Genomic DNA, 24,848 nt, shown 5'->3' with positions numbered 1-24,848 from the left:
TCTGGAAGAGGAAATTTATATCCAGCAACCACCTGGGTATATTGTGAAAGGTCAAGAAAATAAAGTGCTAAAATTGAAAAAGGCACTTTATGGTCTTAAGCAAGCACCACGAGCCTGGAACAGTCGCATTGACAAATATTTTCAAGAAAATGGTTTTGGCAAATGCCCACATGAATATGCCCGGTATGCAAAGGTGAAAAATGGAGATATGTTACTTGTTTGTTTGTATGTGGATGATCTCATTTTTACAGGGAACAATCCTAAGATGTTTGAGGAGTTCAAGAAGACAATGGCTCGTGAGTTCGAGATGACTGACATTGGTCTAATGTCATATTATCTTGGCATTGAAATGAAGCAGAATGACAACGGAATTTTTATTTCTCAAAGTGGTTTTGTAAAGGAGATATTAAAGAAGTTCAAGATGGAAAATTGTAATTTCGTCAGCACGCCAGTAGAATGTGGAATCAAGTTGACAAAAGATGAAGGTGGAGACAGAGTCAACCCGACATTATTCCGAAGCTTGATCGGAAGTCTCAGATACTTGACATGTACGAGACCGAATATTCTCTATGCAGTCGGCTTAGTAAGTCGATACATGGAAGCCCTAACGATGTCACATTGTTACGTGAAAGGTACAACTAATTTGGGATTACTTTATTCAAAAACTGACGATTTCAAATTAGTTGGGTACAGTGATAGTGATTGGGCCAGTGATAAGGATGGCCGAAAAAGTACAACTGGTTTTGTATTTTTTCTGGGTGCAACTGCATTTACTTGGAGTTCGAAGAAGCAGGCAATTGTGACACTGTCAACCTGTGAAGCTGAATATGTTGATGCAACCTCATGTGTCTGTCATGCAATTTGACTCCGGAAATTGCTAAAAGAATTTCAGATGAGTCAAAATGATCCAACGGAGATTTTTATCGATAACAAGTCTGCACTGGCATTAGCAAAAAATCCAGTGTTTCATGATCGTAGTAAACACATTGACACGAGGTACCATTTTATTCGGGAGTGCATTGAACAAAACGAGGTGATACTGAAGTACGTGAAGACATAAGATCAGATTGCAGATATTTTTACGAAACCGTTAAAGTACGATATATTCAGTCATTTGAGAGATCAACTATGAGTCACGGAAAATTAAGTTTAAGGGGGCATGTTAAAAATACTAAACTTAATTTTTAGTATAAAAAAAATTTAAAAAAATAAAATAAAAATGCAATCACGTGAATGAAGTGTGGGAGGAGTCAAAGTGATAGACAAATAATTAAGTAAGGTTGATTTTTTCAACTCTTACAAATTTAGAAAATACAAAAGAAAAAGTGTGAATGGGTGCATAAGTCTATGGTAAAAAAACCCAAGCATGGGTATTGTATGGGTATTGTCTTTTCAATTAAAGTTTGTCTAAGAAATTACTACCCTATAAATAAGGCTTTGTAACTTGTATGAAATAGTTGAGTGAAAGGCATGAATAATTGTCGTGCTTTATTCAATTAAAGTTGTTTATAGTAAGTATTTGTAGTATTAAATATTTTATTTATCTAACAAATATTAGGGTTAAATTTGCATCATTTCATACGTTAGGGTTAAATTTGGTATTTATTTCTATATTTAATATATAAATATATAAATTTAATAATTAATATTGATAAAATATAGTGGTTTATTTTTAAAAATGCCAAGCAATTAAAAAATTAGGTATATTTTAGGAGGTCTATCCGCCTAATGTCATTTTTCCTTTTCCAAACCTGGTCTAGAGGATATGGGACTATATGGGTCAGATCGGATGGGTACCGAGGCCCATCTTAAACCATAGATTAAGGCAGGTGTTAGAGTGTTTTTTCTTTATTTTTATTTTGTAGATCTCCCATCTTCCATGGAGGATGTTGAGTTGTTAACCTAAATATACCTGATCTTAGACGTTTGGCTCTCATTAGGGATCTATATATATATATATGATTTCCATCCCTAGGCATCTGGTCATTATACATAGGATAGGATATCCCGCAAATTTTTCTACTATATTATCACATGTAAAACTAAACTATGGAAAATGCCAATGGAAAGTTCTTCATAAGTATAATTAAAGGGGGGAAATAGCAGCCCACCAGTACTTTTGTAGGAAAAGTAATATTTTACTCGTTGAAACAACAACTGATTCCAACTAAAATTGGAACTAACAGCTCTAATTGATCTACTTTTAACTAAACACTAAGAAATATGTTGTTTTGAGAGAAAAAGGTATGAGATACATAAATGAGACACAAACACCTTCAAAATCTCTACTCCAAAATGTAGAATAAATAAATAAAAAGGAATTTTTAAATTAGGTTTGAGAAAATCAACCATACAAAATCCTCATTATTTGTAATAGTAATGTTAAATGCACGACTTAATATATTAGAAGCCCTTTGATCTTGGTAAAAAAAAAATCGATTGACCCGTACATTTAAACAATATATTGTTAGTCTCTTAAATTTGATTAAAATGTTTATTTGTCACTTGGATTTATTTACAGTTGTCTATTGGTCCCTAAACTTGTTTATAGATTTTATTAGTTTTTTAAAGTTGCTTAAATTAATATATATTTTAATTTGTTTAAAACCTCACTTATTAAGCCACATGTACGAGAAATTCTACTATGGTCCCGATCCATTGGACCTTACCAATAGAAATGTGACAATTGTGCATTTTCTTTCCTTACACCAATCATTTTCCAATGAAGTAACATGATTTTCTTTTTTTCATTGGTTGGGTCCATTGCACCCGATCCACGACTTAGGGGGTTAATCATTTCAATGTAAGCAAGTTCGGTGGATCTAACGAGACACCATGTAAGTTTAAGGGACCAATCGGGTTTGTTGGGCGAAATTGAAGGGCTACTTATGCACTAAGGGACCAATCATTTCAATGCATGCATGTACATGAATGAATGATGAAGCATACAATTACAAATTTAAGGAATGAAAGAGTGACATTGGGAGTTTAATAGATAAGGCTGCGCAAGTATATTAGTAATCAACTATGAAAATGAAGCTAAATTAAGCAAGTATATATTCATTTAATCAAGTATATAAGGGTTTTTTTTAGTTATTTGGATAATGATGCCAAAAATATACATAATATATTATTGTACGTGTGCTGAGACTAAGATGGTGGCTGCTGGACCAAACGTTGACCTGTGTCTAATTGTGAAGATTAGAGATGACACAATAATAAACTAAACTAGCTGTTTGGCGCTGTTTTCTTCAACTTTCCATCTTTCTTTTTTATTACATAAGCTACCTCTCTTATTCCCTACTCCATTCATAAAACTAAAAAAAAAAATACTGAGGTTTTGTAAACTTATAGAATTAAACGCAGCAGCATGCTTCTCTAATAATGATTATAAATAACCTTATACCTCCTTCAACTTCCAACACACCAAATCTCAACTTCATATACTTCTTCTTCTTCTTCTTCTGTTTCTTTCTTATACAATTCATTCATCAAGTTTAGGAACATGGCAACCTTGATTTTTTTTGTGATTTTTTTGGGCTTACATATCAACTCCTCATTAGCTGGAACTACAAATTATAATGTACTAAATTATGGAGCAAGACCCAATGGGGTGACTGATTCCACCAAGGCTTTTCTTAATGCTTGGGCTGCAGCCTGTGATTCAGCAAATTCCACTATGATTTATGTTCCTAAAGGAAGGTATTTAGTTGGCCCAATGACCTTTAAAGGTGCCTGCAAATCCCCTTCTATTACCTTTCGGATTGATGGCACTCTTTGGGCTCCTCAAGATTACACAATTCTTGCTAGTTCTAGCAATTGGCTTAGCTTTGAAGGAGTTAGTGGTGTTTCCATTTTGGGTGGCTCTTTGGATGCTAAAGGTTCTTCCTTGTGGGCTTGCAAATTAGCCAAAGCCCCTAATTGCCCCTCTTCTGGAGCTACAGTACTTACTTAATTCTCCCTTTTTTCTTCTGTTCTATTGTATACTTTTAGACTTACATTATATAGTTATGTTTCTGACTCAATTAATATATAATATTGCAGAGTCTAAGCTTTACCAATTCCAACAACATCAAGATTAAAGGTTTATTGTCCTTAAATAGCCAAATGTTCCACATTGTATTCAATGGCTGCAAAGATGTGTATGTCCAAAACATTAAAGTTGTTGCTGATGGAAACAGCCCTAACACTGATGGTATTCATGTCCAGCTTTCAACTGATGTTGCTATTATCAACTCCACAATTAAAACTGGAGATGATTGCATTTCTATTGGTCCCGGTACTAAGAATCTATGGGTTGAAGGTGTCAGATGCGGCCCTGGCCATGGCATTTCTATTGGAAGCTTGGCCAAAACCTCCGAGGAGGAAGGTGTTCAAAACGTCACTGTCAAGAGAACTGTATTTACAGGGACTACTAATGGATTTAGAATTAAGTCATGGGCTAGACCCACCACCGGTTTTGTTCAAGGAGTTCGATTTATAGGCGCTATTATGCAAAATGTCCAAAATCCTATTCTCATTGATCAACATTACTGCCCTCACAACTTAAACTGTCCAACTCAAGTATCCGGAGTCAAAATTAGTGATGTGGTATATAAAGGCATACGAGGAACTTCAGCTACTCAAGTTGCTATGAAATTTGATTGCAGTTCCAAATATCCGTGCAAGGGAATCAAAGTAAGCGATGTCAAATTGACGCATTCCACTCGTGAAGTTGTCCAATCATTCTGTGCCAACGCCATTGGAAAGACGATTGGTGTTGTCCAACCTAATAGCTGTTTGTAAATTAATCTTTATTATGATTCTTTTAATTAATTCATTCATTGATGATAATATTAGCTAGTGAGGTTAATTAATCAATTAGCCTTCTTATCATGTTAATATGTACAAATGAAGAAAATGTAATCAATTTTTTTATATTCTTTTTTATGATATATATGTGTTTGAATTTTAGCATGGAATAGCCTGACGGCTAACTAAATTAAGTGAAAGAAAAGCAATTATATACATAGAAGAAAATATTACTATTAGAAAATTTATATAAATTAAGCACAAATGATAGCAACCCGAAATTTGACCAACCAAAGTAGCCATTTCATATATAAATAAATGGAAAAAAACATATATATATATATATTAACGGATAGAGATTAAGATCTTAAATGAGACTAATGCCACTCCTACAGATCAATTGCAGGGCTACACAATTAAGAAAACTTTGCTTGGTAGTTACCTCAGGGAAGAGGAGTAAGGATTCCCTCCGGACTTCTTAAAGGAGTTCCTGTAAGAATTCAAAATTATGCACATCATCCCCTCCATCAGTATGAAAGCCTACAATAATTAGCTCTTAAGTGGCGCAAAAGACGGTGGCTGCAATCGTATGGAGAACTATAGAAAACTAGTAGTCACCACTATTTATTCACTTTGAATTTCCACTGAGGCACACTCTTGATTCTTTCACACATTATCTTCTGCACTACCGCACCAATATGGAACCTCTATTTATATTACTTGATTCCTAAGCCTATATCACAAAGATTCTTGTTCAGTAGCTAGTAAGACTTCATTTTGGAGGATAAATTTGGTCCCTTCAACAACATATTTGCATTAACAGAATTAAGATTGTGAAGAATATGAGTCAATTAGCATTGAGAAATCAAGAACATTGTTGAATCTATGAGAAGATTACAGAGAAACTCTATCAGTGAAAAAGGGGAAATCGTTGCTTAGAGAGCGGAAGATTCGATACCCTACAATTGACCATTAAGGTCAGTTATATACCACAACTAGAAATATGAAAAATACTATTCTACCTTTATATATTGAACTAATTCCTAATCTGTCCTTAATTCAACTAAACTGATCCTATTACCCCCCCCTCAAGCTGGAATGCATATATTGAGCAATCCAAGCTTGTTTAAGAAAAAAGTAAACTGTCTGGATGGCAAAGCCTTGGTCAGGAAATCTGCCAATTGATTTGTTGTTGTAACAGCAAGAGGATGAATGAGTCCTGCTTTGTGTTTCTCTCTCACAAAGTGACAATCCAACTCGATGTGCTTTGTACGCTCATGAAAAGTAGAGTTGCTGGTGAGGTAAATGGCTGATTTGTTGTCACAGAAAATTGGAATGGGAATTTTGTGCTTCACTCCAAGGAATTGCAATAGATATGTCAACCATTGAACCTCTGCATCAACAAATGCCATGGCCCTGTACTTTGCCTCCGTTGAAGATCTGGAAATGGTTACTTGTTTCTTACTTTTCCAACTTATTAAAGAACTGCCCAGAAAAACACAGAAACCTGTAACTGATCTTCTTGTATCTTTACACGTTGCCCAATCTGCATCTGAAAAAGCTTTCAAGGCTAACTCAGACCTGTTTGAATAAAATAACCCTTGTCCTGGAGATTTCTTCAAATAAAGAAGAACTCTTTTGGCAGCTTTCATATGTTCATCTGTTGGTTTAGACAAATATTGACTAAGACTATTGACTGCAAAGGTGATGTCTGGTCTGGTATTTGTCAAGTAAATCAACCTTTCTATCTATCTCCTGTACATTGTGGCATCCTCCAAAGGCTCTCCTTGATCCTTTGACAATCTCAGTGTTGGATCCATAGGCGTATTTGCTGGTTTGGCCGCCAGTAGTCCAGCATCTTGTAGAAGCTCCAAGGTGTATTTTCTTTGTGAGATATGTATACCTGTAGAATTTCTGGCAATTTCTAAACCAAGGAAAAGTTTTAGTTGTCCAAGATCCTTTATTCTAAACTTATCATTTAGAAGCCTTTTAATGTGATCAATCTCAGCACAATCATTACCTATGAGTATAATATCATCTACATAAACAAGTAACACAGTAATTAAATGCGAATTTTCTTTGAAAAACATGGAATGTTCAGATTCACATTGCTTATAACCATGAAATTGCAAAAAAGTAGTCAATTTAGAATTCCATTGCCTACTAGCTTGCTTCAATCCATATAAGGATTTTTGCAATTTACACACCAAACCAGGTTTAGGTAAAAATAAGCCTTCAGGAGGTTCCATATAAACCTCTTCATCCAAGTCTCCATGCAAAAACACATTGTTCACATCACATTGGTATAACGGCCAATTTTGAATAGCAGCCAATGCCAATAAGAGCCTAACTGTGCTTAATTTGACCACAGGAGAAAAAGTTTCTCTATAGTCAATGCCTTCTATTTGTGTATAGCCCTTTGCAACTAAACGCGCCTTATATCTTTCTATAGTGCCATCACTGTTTAATTTGGTCTTGAACACCCATAATCTACCTACTGTTTTCTTTCCTGGAGGTAATTCAACTAAAGTCCAAGTTTTGGTTTGTGCCAGTGCAGCTAACTCTGCATCCATGGCTTTCCTCCAACACTCATGCTTTACAGCCTCTTTGTAAGTTTTGGGATCAGGTAAAACAGTAAGATTGAGAACATAGTGCTTATGCTCATCATTTAAATGCTCATAACCAATGACATCAGATAAAGGATATTTGACATTGGAACTGGAATTAAAAGAAATGGAACTAAACTGATTACAATGATATTCAGTGAGATAAGTAGGTTTATTTTTAATCCTACTAGACTTTCTAATGGGCAAAATCACATCTATCATCTCATTAGTTGCCTCGGGCTCAAGTTGTAAAACATGTTGTTCTTGTTCGTGAACAGAACTAGGTTGTGTAACAAATGGAGCACTATGAACAATAGCATTATCAAAAACATCAGTAGATAACGTAGGTTCATTTGTATGAACTTCAATATTTTGTTCAACATGCCTATGTGATAAAGGTATAGAATGAACCTGTTCTGCTCTTTGAGGTACAGCAGTATCATCAAACATGGGTGCCAAACTTTGCAAAAAATCAATATTCAAAGATGGATTAGTAGTTTCAGGAAATAAAGAAGTATGTTCCTGTTTAAAAGGAAATATATGCTCAACAAATTTCACATCCCTTGACACAGTGTATAAATGAGTAAGTAAATTATAAACCTTGTAACCTTTTACATTAGGTTTATAACCTACAAAAATGCAAGGAATGGATCTAGTATCAAATTTTGTTTTTCGTGGACCAAAATTAATTATGTAAACTAAACTACCAAACACTTTCAAATCAGTATACACAGGTTCTTTACCATGTAAAACTTCAAAAGGTGTCTTGTTCTGTAAGACTGGTGTAGGATACATATTAATCAAGTAAGCAGCATGCAATATGCAATCTGTCCAAAATTCTAAAGGTAAAGCAGATTGAAATCTTAAGGCTCTAGCTACACTCAATAAATGTTGATGTTTCCTTTCCACTATACTATTCTGTTGAGGAGTATATGGACAGCTAAACTGGTGTACAATACCTTTTTCTATACAAAAATCCATTAGTTTGAGTTCAGGAGCATTATCACTTCTGATGGTCTTAATAGGTTTGTCAAAATGAATATGAACATAAGCATAGAAACCCTTAATGCACTTAGGAGCCTGAGATTTAGATTTTAGCAGATATATCCAAGTAAACCTACTATAGTCATCTATAATAGTAAGAAAGTACTTATATCCAGCAAAAGACTCGGTATTAAAAGGACCCCATACATCAACATGTATTAGCTCAAAAACAGAAGTAGTTACAGTCTCACTTAAAGGAAATGAAAGTCTTTTCATTTTAGCTAAAGGACATACATTGCAATCAACATGTTCAACATGTGTGGTTTTATTACAAGTAAAAGAAATGGGTAATCCTCCTATCATATCTAACTTTGAAAAAGGAAAATGTCCCAGCCTATGATGCCATAATTCCTTGGAAGAAAAAGGCTGTGATTTATTCGCAGTAACAGCATTAACAGTAGAAATTAAACTATGAGGAGAGTTGCATTCCTGTGACAGAACATACAACCCATTGCACAACCTAGCTGAACCAATCATCAGCTGAAGATGTGTGTCCTGTATAGAACAATTTCTGTCAGCAAAAATGCAAGCAATTTTGCCATCTGTAATTAATCTACTAACTGAAACTATGTTAAATTTAAAACTTGGAATGTAAAACACATTAGACAAGACAATATGACCATTCAATTTAATAGTGCCAATGTGTTGGACAGCAATTTGTTGATTGTTAGGCAGCCTAACAGTAACATTAGAAACTGTATGTAAGTCCTGAAAGCAAGATTTAGTATTACTTATGTGGTCTGTAGCACCACTATCCAAAATCCACTTTATACTAAGAGACTGTAGACTATCTTGCTGTTTATGAGGTAGAGAAAATGTACCTGACACCACATTGCCAACAATATGGGAAGAATGAGCAGCATTGTTGCTGTTATGATCATCAAGCATGCCAATCAGTTTGGCATATTGATCTTTAGATAAAGTGATGCATGTTTGTCCAGCCTCAACAGCTTGCCCTGGATAAAAAGAAGAATGCCCTGGCTGTGCAGAATGTACTATCTGAGTATGATCTCCTGAAGAACCACCATCTTCACTAACAACATTTCCAGTCACATTCCCTTTCTTGCCCTTGGTAAATTTGAAATTCGGTGGAAAACCATGCTTCCTATAACACTGGTCAACAGTGTGACCAGGTTTATCACAAAAACTGCATTTGGCTCCAGTTTTCTTCTTATCTTGATAGTGAGACTTAGCAAGATTGATTGAAGACTCAATTTGAACAGAACTAGACAAATTTTGCCTTTCTTATTGCAAGACCATTGACAAAATGGTTGTAAGATCTGGCATAGGCTTGATAAGGAAAATTTGAGACCTAACAGCGCTATACTCTGCATTCAAACCTTTGAGAAATCTAATAACAAGATCCTCTTCCTGAAACTTCTTAGCTTTTGTCAACAGAGGTGCACATTTACAAGCAGGTGTGCAAATACACAAAGATAATGGCCTAAAGTTAATCAACTCTTCCCAAACTATCATTTGTTGTGTATAGTAATCTGTGACAGATAAAGATCCTTGACTAAAAGAATACAATTGTTCTTGAAGTTCAGAAATCTTAATAGAATCACCCTGAGAATACCTTTTTTCAAGATTCATCCAAGCATCGCAAGCATTGTCAAAATATTGAATGCTAAGAGCAATCGAAGGACTTACAGATCTACTAACCCAAGAAAAAATCATTGTGTTGCATCTTTCCCAGGCGGGTCGAGAATCATGTCCAATTGCAGGAATCTCCATACTTCCATCGATGAATGACAATTTGTTTTTAGCTCGCAACGCTCGCTTGAATTCGCGACTCCATGAGTGATAGTTGTTGCCAGTAAGTAGTTGAGCAACATGAACAAGACTGGGATTCTCTCCTGAGTGAAGATAAAAACAGCTTGAAGGATTTTGTGAAGGATCGATTGATCCTGTTGATTGACCGATCAAAATTGGACCACTCGATGAAGAGTTGAGGGAAGGATTGGTTTGATTTGCCATTCTTCAAACACAGAGATGAATTTCGCAATTGAAAGATTTGGAAGAAATTGCGATGAAAATCAAAACCTAGATCTGGTCTTGATGAAACAGAAAATGATGAGGGAATTCAAAATCAAACGCATCAAATTTTCTCTGATACCATAACAGAATTAAGATTGTGAAGAATATGAGTCAATTAGCATTGAGAAATCAAGAACATTGTTGAATCTATGAGAAGATTACAGAGAAACTCTATCAGTGAAAAAGGGGAAATCGTTGCTTAGAGAGCGGAAGATTCGATACCCTACAATTGACCATTAAGGTCAGTTATATACCACAACTACAAATATGAAAAATACTATTCTACCCTTATATATTGAACTAATTCCTAATCTGTCCTTAATTCAACTAAACTGATCCTATTATGCATTCTAACACTAAATTTAATATGAAACCTCGGTTAAACTTCCAACTATGTTTCATAAAAGGTAATTAATTTATTAGTCCCTATCTTTTGACAAAACATACTGTTTAATTCTTGTATTTTCAAAAACACACGGTAAGGTCCCTAAACATTTTTCTTGATGAACTGTTTAGTCCCTAACGTTTTTCTTGGTAAACTGTTTATATAGAGAAGAAGTTGTGTTTATTCACTTTGGAAGAGAGGTATAAATAGAGTTTACATCCGTAAAGTGTGTAGTTAAGATAAGCTGGAGATAATAACTAATTACAGGATAAATACATAATATAATTTGCATAAATATCATAACAGAAAATGACTAAGTCAATCCTTATCACGCCCCCTCAAAATGGGCGGCCAGGAAGACAGACCAATTTTGTGAATTAAGACAACAAAGGTGGAGCGTGCCAGCGGTTTTGTAAGGGCGTCTGCAAGCTGATCAGATATGGAGATATAGGCAACACGCAGAAGGCCAGACTGCACATTTTCACGAACAAAATGATAGTCTAAAGCAAGGTACTTCATCTTCGAATGAAAAACGGGATTAGCACACACATATGTAGCTCCTGCATTATCACAATATATAACTGGAGCAGTAGCAGATGACAAGCCTAACTCTTGAAACAAATTGTGCAACCATAATACCTCAGTTGTTGCGCCGACGACAGCTCGGTATTCTGCCTCCGTGGAGGACCGTGCCCGTGTACGTTGTTTCCGAGATGTCCAAGATGTAGGATTCTTCCCAAGGTACGTAATGTATGATGTAGTTGAAATATAATCATCCTGATCACGAGCCCAATTTGCATCAGAGAAAGCATGGAGTTGGAGTGGAGAGTCTTTGTGAAGAACTAAGCCCGTATTTAATGTGCCATTTAAGTAGCATAGAAGGCGCTTCAAGGCAAGCATGTGATCCTCGGTTGGACGGTGTATGTACTGAGCCAATTTATTCATAGTGAAGGCAACATTCGGTCGAGTTAAGCTAAGATACTGTAAACTGCCAATCAATGCACGAAACTCAGCGGGATCCGGAATAGATGTGCCTGTCAATGTCAGTGGAGGATGAGTGGCTTGAGGAGTCGCAACAGGTTTAGAATCATCCATTTTAGCTCTGGATAGAATATCAGAAATATATTTGCTTTGACTTAAGAACAAGCCATTGGGATGAGGAAGAACTTCAACTCCAAGAAAATAAGAGTGTGCCCAAATCTTTAAGAGAAAAACGAGATGAGAAGGTTCTTATGAAAGCTTCAAGAACAGATGGAGCATTACTTGTAACTATTATATCATCAACGTATATCAGGAGATATATAATGGAGCCATTTGAATGAAGAGTAAACAAAGAAGAATCTGAAACTGAATTTTTAAATCCCGTCTGAAGCAAAAAACAATCGCAACTCATGATACCAGGCTCTTGGGGCTTGCTTAAGTCCATATAAAGCCTTATTCAATTTGCACACATAATTCGGATGAACAGAGTCATTGTACCCTGGAGGTTGAGATATGTAAACTTCACTAGTGATAGTACCCTGCAAAAAAGCATTGTTAATGTCAAGTTGTCGTAAGGGCCAACCTTGACTCACAGCAAGAGACAAAATCAATCGCATAGTAGCTTGCTTGACAACGGGACTGAAAGTCTCATTGTAATCAAGACCTGGGCATTGATGGAAACCCTTAGCCACAAGACTGGCTTTGTACTGAATAATCTTTCCATTTGAGTCGCGTTTAATGCGAAAAATCCATTTACATCCAACAACATTTTGAGATACAGAAGGTGAAACAAGATTCCAAGTTTTGTTTTGAATAAGGGCATCAAATTCAGCATTCATGGCTTTCCTCCACACTGGACTTTTGAGGGCTTGGGCAATTGTTTTGGAATAGACTCAGAATCAGCTATCTGAACATGAATGGTAAGTTTATTGATGGGTTTGTTGATATTGTTTTGGAGACGAGTGATCATTGGGTGATCGGGACGAATTGGAGAGGAAGGTGGAGATGGAGAGGAAGTGGTGGACTGATTTGGAGAGGAAGTGATAGACCGATTTGGAGAGGAAGTAGCAAATTGATTTGGAGAGGGAGTGGCAGATTGATTTAGACAGGAAGTGGCAGACTGATTTGGAGAGGAATTTACAGGCCTATTTGGAGATGAAGTGGTGGACGGAGTGGGAGAGGAATTGATAGACACACGCAGAGAGGAAGAATTTGAGGTATTTGCGGATGAGGACTTTGTAGGAGCTGTGGTGGAATGAGAAGGTGAATTCTGGTTTGGGAAAACAGGAGCTATTTGAGACTCCGAGCTAGAAGAAACATTAGGTGGAGAGCAAGCTTATTTTAATGGAACTGTAAAAGGACACCATTCTTCTAGTAATTGAGGAATAGGACGAGATGGCGAGGTAAGAGATGAATAGGGAAATTGGGTTTCAACAAATTGAACATGGCGAGAGGTATATATTTTAGAGGATTGTGGATTAAGACAGTTATAAGCACTTTGAGTGGGTGAATAACCTATAAAGATACAAGGAGTAGATTTAGATTCCAGTTTATGCTTATTGTAAGGTTTTAACTGTTGGGTTTTAGTGTCCTATAGACAATTATTCTAGGATACAAACTTAAAGTAAATGAATTGTTTTTTATATCATTTGTTTTAATGAGATATATGTTTTATAACTATATAAAGGCAATCCCTTTTAAACACTAAATAAAGTCTAATAAAAGGAAATCCGTAAGTTTATTTAAAGTGATTATAAAGTGTTCATACAAGCATGAAGTGAGACAAAACTTTATAATAAACTAATAAACTTAAAACCACCCCAAGTCAAGTGATATGTTTAGGATTGATATATCACTGTTGAGACTTGTATGTAACAATGTCTTCTGTCCGACAGAAAGCTGATCTCACAAGCTTCATACATACAGATATCTGGACAGTTACATAGATCCGATGAAAAGTTGTTCATTAGGATTGGGGATCCGATTTGAGATAACAGGATGGGTAGATTCATCCTTGTCACCTGTTCATCACATTGATATTAATAGGTATAACTAATCCTCAGACTCAAATGAATATTAATTGGTATTCTGGATTACGGAATGTGACGCTTTGACTCTGGTGTAACACGATCCTTAACAGAGATGACTCTGGGGTGTGAACAGTAGACGTTGGGTATCACAGGAAGTGATTGCGGGATCGTTATATATTGGATTGAGCATTTATCACTCCCGATAAATGGGAGATACATCCATGGATCGCTTGTGGAAGACTCGACTCTAAATCCTTGCAAGGTGATAGCTTAAGACTTGAAATATAGATTTCACTTAACCTATCTTTTTGAGTTGACTCGGCCTAGTTTAAGATTCAGTTAAAGGATGTAGTTGATAAAGGATCGAATTATACTGTAACTAATACGGAAAGGTTAACGACAGAATCAACTTGTCTTCTTATAGCTCTGGGGGAATGATTATGGACTTGCTAATCACATACTCTATACAGCATTCCGTTATGCAAAGATTAAATATAATTCGTTGAAAATTAATTTAATAACGTTGCATACGGCTAGAAGCAATAAGAATCTAATGGGTCACATATAAGACTTGGAACCTAAAAAAGAGATAGATGTTAATTAATTGATGGAAGCTCAAATGAGCCCAATAAGGCCCATGGACCAAGGGGGGTCGAAATTCATGTAATAGAATACATGAATAATTAATTTGATTTTGTTATTCCTAATTAGATTAGGATTATGAATTAAATTAATTAAGAGATAAATAAGTTAGGAGTTTTAATTAGATTAAAATACTCCTATTATTATCCAATAAGGTTATTATTATTATCCTTAATATATTAGATATATAATGAGATAATAATTAGGAATTCTATTCCAAATTAAATTCCTATTCAGTAACCTAATTCTATCTAACTAGTGATTAGATACAAGAGATTATAAATACCCCCTAGGATTTTCGAAATCCCGTAAGGGCAAACCCTAGAGAGATTTTCGAAATCCCCTATAGTGTAAGAGAGAGAAAATTTCGACACCCCAGTTCGAGGACGAGATTTTCTACGGCTTCCTTCCGATCAATTGATTTCATCTATTTCTTTTATCCTTGATCTTGTGTTGATTAATTAGAGGCAATCTACTTTGGTTGCTATTCAACGGTTGATTCTAAATTAATCTTCCCGTGTTTTATTTCGTGTTTGGGAACTCGAAGAAGAAAAACAAACAAAATGGAGAAATTCGTTTTGCTACTCCTACATCAGGTCAGTTCACGATTTTATGGATTCCCGGAGATTGAACCGTCGGATCGTCGCGATTTTTGGACAGGAGCTTCTAGACATATTCTTCCACGTTTCCACCAAAGGGATTGTCGTTCGGAGGTCTGAAAGGTCTGTTTCGGATAGGGGCAGATTGGTAGATAGTTTCTATCTCTTTTGAAGTTGTGGGCACTTCGTTTGCAACGGTAGATAGAACTTCTAAAAGGTATTTCTTCTTATCCTTCTTTATATGAAATAACGGTTAACGGATCTTGTGGTTAAATGGAAATAGGTTAAAATTTTATATTTCCGTTGCTATACCTTAGCCTAATTTCCAACAGTGGTATCAGAGCGATCGTTAAATCCGTTATTTCATATATGAAAATTTAGAAGTTTTTCAATAGGATTGAATAAATATTTATAGTTAGGATTAATTAATAAATTGTTTTGATTAATTAATTCTAAGGATAAATAAGTTTTAATTAATTGTTAATTAAAATAGATTATGCGTATGTTCCTAATTATTTTGGTTGATAATCATGATAACGAAATCTATTAGTTTTATAGTTAGATTGATAAAATCAGTTTTATTAATTCTAAAGATAAAACGGAAATCTATAGTAGTTTTTCCTATTTTCTGAAAATCGTTTTAAAACCGTTTTAGAACTGATATATATATATTTAAAATCGTTTTTATATTTAAATATATATGTTTCAGAAATTGATAGTTTTCTGTTTTGATTATCAAATGAAAATTTGTTTAAAAGTTTGTTTTACCAATTTGTAAATCAAAATGTTAAATGAATTAAAATCAAAATAATTGGGACGTGCACAATTAAAGTTTTGTATAGTTATATTAATCTAAAAATTAATATAAAAGATACGAAACTATTAGAAGTAAAATTGGATGGAAGTTAATTTGATAAGTTAGTGTGATTAACATAAATATTACATAAGATAGTTATGTAATCAACCAATTAAATTTATTTAATTGAGTCTGTGCATGTTTGGAGTTATGGACATATTTGGACCATCTTTTAGTCTTTTGGTATTTTTGAAATAGGGTCTGCGAGTCCTGCCTTTCTACTATCTATTGTAATTTCTCCTCTCATCTAATTCCCTTCAATTCAATTGAAGTTTTCTTTAGTAGTATAGAAATTAATATGTAATTTCAAGGCGCCATGGAGAAGACGGTGGACCTAAAGAGAAATATGTAATAGTTAGTATTTCCTTAGGTTTTACCCTTTTATTCCATCTCTGGATCGACGGAATAATTTAGATGATATGTCCATAACGCCAATGTATGTGAATGTATGTGTCTGATGTATGCTAAAGCAAATCAAGACTAAGTTAGATTATGAGACCTAAAATAAAATCTCTCATTAAAAAGTTAAGTAAATAAACAAGTTATTAAAATCGGTTGCCCCTCCCTAATATTATAATTCAGCCGGCAGTGCTGAGGGCCTTTGGGTTGTTGAGCAAACTCAAGCTCAGGGTCCTTTCGGTAACACCTGAATTATCGAAATTACTTTTCATGAATATTGGGTAATACTTAAATTAGATTATGATAATTGGATGAGCAAACTCATGTTATCATAAACTAATGGGCAAGATGGTTGGGATTAATGTGAATAGAATATTAGTTACTAATGTGGTTAGTAACCCAATAACCTAGGAATCACATTAAAGATGTGATTGATTACATGAATCTACCTAACGAATGAGACTAGCTTATTGAGCAAACTCAAGGCGAAATCTCAGGAGTTAGGATCCTAGCTCACTAAAGGATTTGTGAAATTCTTCGAATTAATATGGAGGGCTATTAATTTGGCAAAATAGTGGGAGCAATCTAAAATAAACAAAAGGCCTATAATTTTAGATTGATATACTTTAAAGCAAATGAATAACATACGTTTACTCTTTCTCACATCTCAAGTTTTAAATTAAAAAAATCTTAAAATCATGACTAACACCAATCTGCAAAACATTCTTACCGACAACAAATTGAATGGTTCAAACTTCACCGACTGGTTTCGTAACCTCAAAATCGTTTTGAAGTTCGATAAAATAGGGTATGTACTTGATACATCGATACCCCCTGTCCCTGCTGATGATGCTCCCATTGAGGAAATTGATGCTTACCAGAAGCACAAGGCTGATGATGATCATGCCGAATGCATCATACTTGCATCGATGACACCAGAATTACAAAGGCAACATGAGGAAATGGATGCCTATTCCATCATCATGCACCTAAAGGAATTGTTTGGGAAACAGACCAGGTGCGAACGCTACGAGATATCCAAGTTGCTGTATCATTGCAGGATGCAAGAGGGCACATCTGTCATGACACATTGTGTCAAGATGATTGGCTACATTACCAAACTTTCTAGTATTGGATTTGTGATGGATAACGAATTAAGCGTAGACTTAATTCTTCAGTCCCTCCCAGAGAGTTATTCACAGTTCATCATGAACTATCAGATGAATGACTTGCAAACCTCTCTTGAAGAGCTTGCAAATATGCTCAAGTCAGTTGAGCAATATGAAGAAAGACAAAGCCATACCGGCTCTTGTCATAGAGGGATCAAAGAAGAGGAAAAGGGAATTCTCCCAATCCTAAATATCCCAAGAAAGGTAAGAAAGTCGTGCCCAACAAAACTAAGGGAAAGGAAGTGAAGAAGCCCAAAGGAGAGTGCCACTTCTGTGGTAAAGACGGGCATTGGAAAAGAAACTGTTGGTGTACCTAGCCTTCCTCAAAATGGGAAGAAGCAGGGACTTCAACATCTGGTATGTTTTATTTTGAAATTTCACAGTCTGAATCTTTTGGTACTTGATACCGGATGCAGCCTGAGGATATTCCAGGAATATCTAGAAATATTATTTCTATTAGCCGCCTTGTTGACGACGGCTTTTCATATTTCAATAAAAGATAAGAGTTGTAATTTTTATAAAGATTCGATCTTTTATTTTTCAGGAATATCACAAAATGGGATTTATGTGTTAGATGACAAAATTCCTGTTTTTGCAATTGATACCAAAAGACATAAGCTAGATAATTCAACTTACTTGTGGCATTGTCGTTTAGGCCATATAAACAAGAGACGCATGCTAAAGCTACATTCAGATGGGCTTATAGATCCAATCGATCCCGAATCATTGGAAACATGCGAATCATGTTTAAAAGGTAAAATGACAAAGACACCCTTTAGCAATAAAGGTGAGTGTGTGTCAGATACCCTAGGACTCATTCATTCAGATGTATGCGGTCCTATGTCAGTCCAAGCAAAAGGAGGATTCAGATTCTTCATAAGCTTCATAGATGACCATACCCGATATGGTTACATCTACTTGATGAAGCACAAATCAGAAGCTTTTGAGAAATTCAAATGCTTCAAGAATGAAGTAGAAAATCAATTAGGAAAGAAAATAAAGACGCTTCGATCTGATCGAGGTGGCGAATATCTTTCAGATGATTTTCTAAATTATCTAACTGAATGTGGGATATGCTCACAATGGACACCTCCCTATACACTACAACACAATGGTGTATCCGAGAGGAGAAACCGTACCCTACTAGATATGGTACGATCCATGATGAGCATGGCCTTACTTCCAAAGACGTTCTGGGGCTATGCCTTAGAAACTGCCCTCTTCACCCTAAATCGAGTACCAACTAAATCCGCTAGTTCCACACCATATGAATTGTTCGTTGGTAGGAAACTTGTGTTTTCATTTATGAGAGTATGGGGTTGTTCAGCATTTGTCAAACGCATTGCGTCCGACAAACTAGATTCGAAATCTGATAAATGTTTCTTCATTGGATACCCTAAGGAAACTGTGGGATATTACTTCTATCATCCAGATGATCAGAAAGTGATAGTATCCAAACATGCAACCTTCTTAGAGAAAGAGTTTCTCGAAGAAACACAAAAGGGAAGCATGATTGAACTTGACGAAGTTCAAGAAGAAGAAACACCGACTGAAACAACAGAGGCGGTTGAGGTACCCGAAGGAGTCCCATTAGATGAGACTCCAGTGCCACCTATTCGTAGATCACAAAGAGTTCGTGGACTCCCAGTTAGATATGGTTTTCTAGTGGGAGATGATAATGAGGTTCCCGTGTTAGACGACGAACCCGAAAACTACGAAGAGGCTCTTACTAACCAAGTGTGGACTTTGGTTGATCCACCCGAAGGGATAATACCCATTGGGTGCAGATGGATCTTCAAAAAGAAGGCAGACATGGATGGAAAGGTTAGCACCTACAAAGCTAGGTTAGTAGCGAAAGGATATCGTCAGAAGCAAGGAATTGATTATGATGAAACTTTCTCTCCTGTGGCTATGTCCAAATCAATTAGAATCATGCTTACAATTGCCGCTCATTTTGATTATGAGATTTGGCAAATGGATGTGAAAACAGCTTTCCTAAACGGAAACCGGCTTGAGGATGTATATATGATGCAGCCTGAAGGTTTCATATCGAAGGATGCAACTAAAGTTTGCAAACTTTAGAGATCCATTTATGGACTTAAGCAAGCATCAAGAAGCTGGAATGAGCGTTTTGACGAGACCATAAAACAATTTGGTTTCGAACAAAATTGCGAAGAAGCTTGCATTTACAAGAAAGTAAGTGGAAGCTCTATAGCATTTCTCATACTATATGTGGACGATATATTATTAATGGGAAATGACATTGCTCTACTACAGTCGGTAAAAGTATGGTTATCTGGTAACTTCTCAATGAAAGACCTTGGTGAAGCAGCTTATATACTTGGTATAAAGATCTACCGAGATAGATCGAGAAGACTGCTTGGTCTTTCACATGCTACATACATTGAAAAGGTGCTAAATCGGTTTAGCATGCTTGAATCGAAATGAGGTAACTTACCCATGCTACATGGAGTAAAGTTAAACAATCATCAATGTCCTAAAACCGATGATGACAAAAGACGCATGGCTGTAGTCCCGTACGCCAGCGCAATCAGTTCGATTATGTATGCTATGCTATGCACTAGACCTGACGTAGCGTTCGCGTTATCTGTAACGAGTCGTTACCAAGGGAATCCGGGAGACGAGCATTGGATTTTCGTTAAGAACATTCTTAAGTACTTGAGAAGAACTAAAGATATGTTCCTAGTGTACGGAGAAGGTGATCTGAAAATAGAAGGATTTTCAGATGCAAGTCATCTCACAGATGAGAATGATTTTAAATCCCAATCAGGATACCTGTTTATCTTGAATGGGGGTGCGGTCAGTTGGAAGAGTTCCAAGCAGGGAAGCGTAGCTTTCTCTACGATCGAGTCAAAGTATATCGCAGCTGCGGAAGCAGCAAAGGAAGCGGTTTGGATAAGAAAGTTCATTACAGAACTTGGTGTGGTGCCTGACATTGTAAATCCCATTACACTGTATTCTGATAACAATGGAGCCATTGCGCAAGCAAAGGAACCACGGTCTCATAATGCGTCCAAGCATTACCTTAAGCGATACCACATCATTAGAGAGATTGTGGCTAGAGGAGATGTGAGAATAGAAAGAGTACCTACAGAGGACAACGTTGCAGATCCGTTGAAAACGCCTTTAACCCAGAGAGTACATTATCGTCATTTAACTTCTACTGGGATAAGTTTTAGAAACAATTGGCTTTAGTCCAAGTGGGAGTATGTTAGGGTTTAGTGTCCTATAAACAATTGTTCTAGGATACAAACTTAATGTAAATGAATTGTTCTTTATATCATTTGTTTTAATGAGATATATGTGATATATGTTTTATAACTATATAAAGGCAATCCCTTTTAAACACTAAATAAAGTCTAATAAAAGGAAATCCGTAAGTTTATTTAAAGTGATTATAAAGTGTTCATACAAGCATGAAGTGAGACAAAACTTTATAATAAACTAATAAACTTAAAACCACCCCAAGTCAAGTGATATGTTTAGGATTGATATATCACTGTTGAGACTTGTATGTAACAATGTCTTCTGTCCGACAGAAAGCTGATCTCACAAGCTTCATATATACAGATATCTGGACAGTTACATAGATCCGATGAAAAGTTGTTCATTAGGATTGGGGATCCGATTTGAGATAACAGGATGGGTAGATTCATCCTTGTCACCTGTTCATCTCATTGGTATTAATAGGTATAACTAATCCTCAGACTCAAAGGAATATTAATTGGTATTCTGGATTACGGAATGTGACGCTTTGACTCTGGTGTAACACAATCCTTAACAGAGTCAACAGTAGACGTTGGGTATCACATGAAGTGATTGCGGGATCGTTATATATTGGATTGAGCATTTATCACTCCCGATAAATGGGAGATACATCCATGGATCACTTTTGGAAGACTCGACTCTAAATCCTTGCAAGGTGATAGCTTAAGACTTGAAATACAGATTTCACTTAACCTATATTTTTGAGTTGACTCGGCCTGTACAAGTAAAACAAACGTCTCGCAATATGTGACTTGACATCACCCATAGTCATAAGATTCAGTTCAAGGATGTAGTTGATAAAGGATCGAATTATACTGTAACTAATACGGAAAGGTTAACGACAGAATCAACTTGTCTTCTTATAGCTCTGGAGGAATGATTACGGACTTGCTAATCACATACTCTGTACATCATTCCGTTATGCAAAGATTAAATATAATTCTTTGAAAATTAATTTAATAACGTTGCATACGGTTAGAAGCAATAAGAACCTAATGGGTCACACATAAGACTTGGAACCTAAAAGAGAGATAGATGTTAATTAATTGATGGAAGCCCAAATGAGCCCAATAAGGCCCATGGACCAAGGGGGGTCAAAATTCATGTAATAGAATACATGAATAATTAATTTGATTTTGTTATTCCTAATTAGATTAGGATTATGAATTAAATTAATTAAGAGATAAATAAGTTAGGAGTTTTAATTAGATTAAAATACTCCTATTATTATCCAATAAGGTTATTATTATTATCCTTAATATATTAGATATATAATGAGATAATAATTAGGAATTCTATTCCGAATTGAATTCCTATTCAGTAACCTAATTCTATCTAACTAGGGATTAGATACAAGAGATTATAAATACCCCCTAGGATTTTCGAAATCCCCTAAGGGCAAACCCTAGAGAGATTTCCGAAATCCCCTATAGTGCAAGAGAGAGAAAATTTCGACACCCCAGTTCGAGGACGAGATTTTCTACGACTTCCTTCCGATCAATTGATTTCATCTATTTCTTTTATCCTTGATCTTGTGTTGATTAATTAGAGTCAATCTACTTTGGTTGCTATTCAACGGTTGATTCTAAATTAATATTCCCGTGTTTTATTTCGTATTTGGGAACTCGAAGAAGAAAAACAAACAAAAGGGAGAAATTCGTTTTACTACTCCTACATCAGGTCAGTTCACGATTTCGTGGATTCCCGGAGATTGAACCGTCAGATCGTCGCGAGTTTTGGACAAGAGCTTCTAGACATATTCTTCCACGTTTCCACCGAAGGGATTGTCATTCGGAGGTCTGGAAGGTCTGTTTCGGATAGGGGCAGATTGGTAGACAGTTTCTATCTCTTTTGAAGTTGTGGGCACTTCGTTTGCAACGGTAGATAGAACTTCTAAAAGGTATTTCTTCTTATCCTTCTTTATATGAAATAACGGTTAACGGGTCTTGTGGTTAAATGGAAATAGGTTAAAATTTTATATTTCCGCTGCTATACCTTAACCTAATTTCCAACATTAACCACGGATAGCATAAGCATCCAAAGCTGTGAAGCTTGTGATAGTTTGGAGGTTTGCCAAAAAGGCGAAGATAGGGAGAATCATTGTTTAATATCAAGATAGGGAGACAGTTAATAAGGTAGACAGCTATTACATAAGCATTTGACCAGAATTTTAATGGCATAGAAGCATGAGTCAGAAAAGTAAGACATGTTTTGACAATATGACGATGTCGTCTTTCGGAATATCCATTATGTTGAGGAGTATGAGGAGTTGTGGTGAGTTTGGAGATGCCATTAATGGCGAGATAATCTTTTAGAGCCTCATATTCGCCACCATTATCGGAGTATAAGTTAATAATAGGAAGGTGGAAGTATTTCTCAACAAAGGCCTTATAACAAATAAAAATATTGTGTGTATCAGATTTTTGTTTGAGGGGATAGAACCATATGTATTTAGTATACTGATCAACAAATATGAGATAATACTTGTACCCATCATGAGAATAAAGAGGAGATGTCCAAAGATTAGTATGTATATATATATATATTGAAGAGGAGCATTGGAATTTATAGTTGAAATAGAAAATGGAAGCTGGTGACTTTTATTACAAGAACATGAATTACAATCTAAGGTGGAAAGACTAGAAACATTTAAATTATTTGTAGAAATAAGATGTCGAAAAACTTTGAGAGATGGGTGACCCAAGCGATGATGCCAATCAAGGGAGTGGACAATGGAGCTAGCGAAGACACGAGGAATAGTGGGCTGAATTTCATAGACACCTGATTTACTTTGACCCTGAAAAAGGAATGCCACCATTTTGACATCCTTCACACGAAAAGAATTGGGTAAGAATTCAATACAGACATCGTTATCAATACAAAATTGAGAGATGGAAATAATGTTCTTGGAGATAGAGGGTATGTAAAGAACATTGTTCAGTTTAAGAGGTGAAGAAGAATGAAAAAGGGAAAAAGAACCAGTGTAAGAGATTTTTAAACATGTACCATCACCAATTATGAGTTTCTTAGTACTATCATAGGGAGCATGGAGAGCCAAATTCTGGAGATCATTCGTGACATGATGTGAGGCACCATTGTCAAGCAACCATGTGGATGAAAAAGGAGAGCCAAGCATATTAGCAGTATTTGCTTGTGGTATAAACATGTGACCTGCAGAGTAATTGTTATTTTTATGGCAAAATTGAGAGGCAGGAAGCACAATGTTAGGGAACTTCTGATTGAACTTTGGACATTGTGAAAGGACATGGCCTTACTCATGGCACCACTGACATTTGCCCAAAAAAGGATGGGGCTATTTAGGATAGTTATTGCTGGGATTTGGTAAAATACCATGGGCATGTGATCGCCCATAATTGCGATTTTACGGTCGAGAGGAGGCGATAAAAGCAGTAACAGGGGTAGATGAGTTGTACTGATTTTGTTGTAAGGTAAGCTCGCGGTTGATAAGTTTTTTATGTAATTCCTCAAAGGAAACTGTAGTGTCACGAGCATTGACAGATTCAATTACAGAATTATAGGAAGAGTCAAGACCGAGCAAAACACGATCAATAACATCCTCGTGCTTAACAGGTTTACCTAAAGTAGCAAGTTGATCCGCACAGCCTTTGAGAAATTGCATAGACTCAGTAATGGTGTGATTACCCTTTGATATGTGATTGAATTGATCTTTCAGTTGTTTAATGTGTCCCCGGCTTGGTTTGGCATAGGTTTTAGCAAGGATATCCCAAATATCTTTGGTGGTTTTTGCTTGAGAAACCAATGGAAGGAGTGAGGGAGAAAGAGTGCCAACTAGGGTAGCAAATAGTAATTGATCTTGTCAATTCCAGAAACGCAGTTCCGGGTTAGGTTTCTCAGTGCCAGCTTCAGTAATGGTTAGGGAGGGAGGAAGGTAAGTGTCATCAACAAACTTGTACAGATCGTGCCCAATAAGGATGGCTTGAATCTGTAATTTCCAAGATAGATAGTTTGTAGGGATTAATTGAATTGTGCGTTGGATATT

General features: G+C 35.9%; 1 protein-coding gene across 2 annotated transcripts; it reads left to right on the top strand.

Moving 5' to 3' along the window:
• Positions 1-211: 211 nt before the first annotated feature.
• LOC136212501 (polygalacturonase-like) lies at positions 212-4,785 on the top strand. Of its 2 annotated transcripts, XM_066002775.1 has the most exons (3): positions 212-225; positions 3,502-3,943; positions 4,045-4,785. In XM_066002775.1, the coding sequence occupies exons 2-3, from the start codon at positions 3,506-3,508 to the stop codon at positions 4,783-4,785; spliced, it is 1,179 nt and encodes a 392-aa protein (XP_065858847.1). In that variant the 5' UTR covers positions 212-225; positions 3,502-3,505. The 2 variants fall into 2 exon arrangements, with proteins under 2 accessions (XP_065858847.1, XP_065858846.1); XM_066002774.1 differs by lacking the exon at positions 212-225 and having other exon boundaries at positions 3,506-3,943.
• Positions 4,786-24,848: the final 20,063 nt, after the last annotated feature.

The sequence above is a fragment of the Euphorbia lathyris genome, chromosome 1 (genome assembly GCF_963576675.1).
Source record: "Euphorbia lathyris chromosome 1, ddEupLath1.1, whole genome shotgun sequence".
Classification (NCBI taxonomy): domain Eukaryota; kingdom Viridiplantae; phylum Streptophyta; class Magnoliopsida; order Malpighiales; family Euphorbiaceae; genus Euphorbia; species Euphorbia lathyris.
Note: the sequence above shows the minus strand (reverse complement) of the source record. Positions and strands in the feature narration are given on the sequence as shown.

Coding starts and splice junctions, on each gene's coding strand:
- LOC136212501 (XM_066002775.1), top strand. CDS start 3,506: ATGGCAACCTTGATTTTTTTTGTGATTTTTTTGGGCTTACATATCAAC. Junction 3,944..4,044: donor GCCCCTCTTCTGGAGCTACA/GTACTTACTTAA, acceptor ATAATATTGCAG/AGTCTAAGCTTTACCAATTC.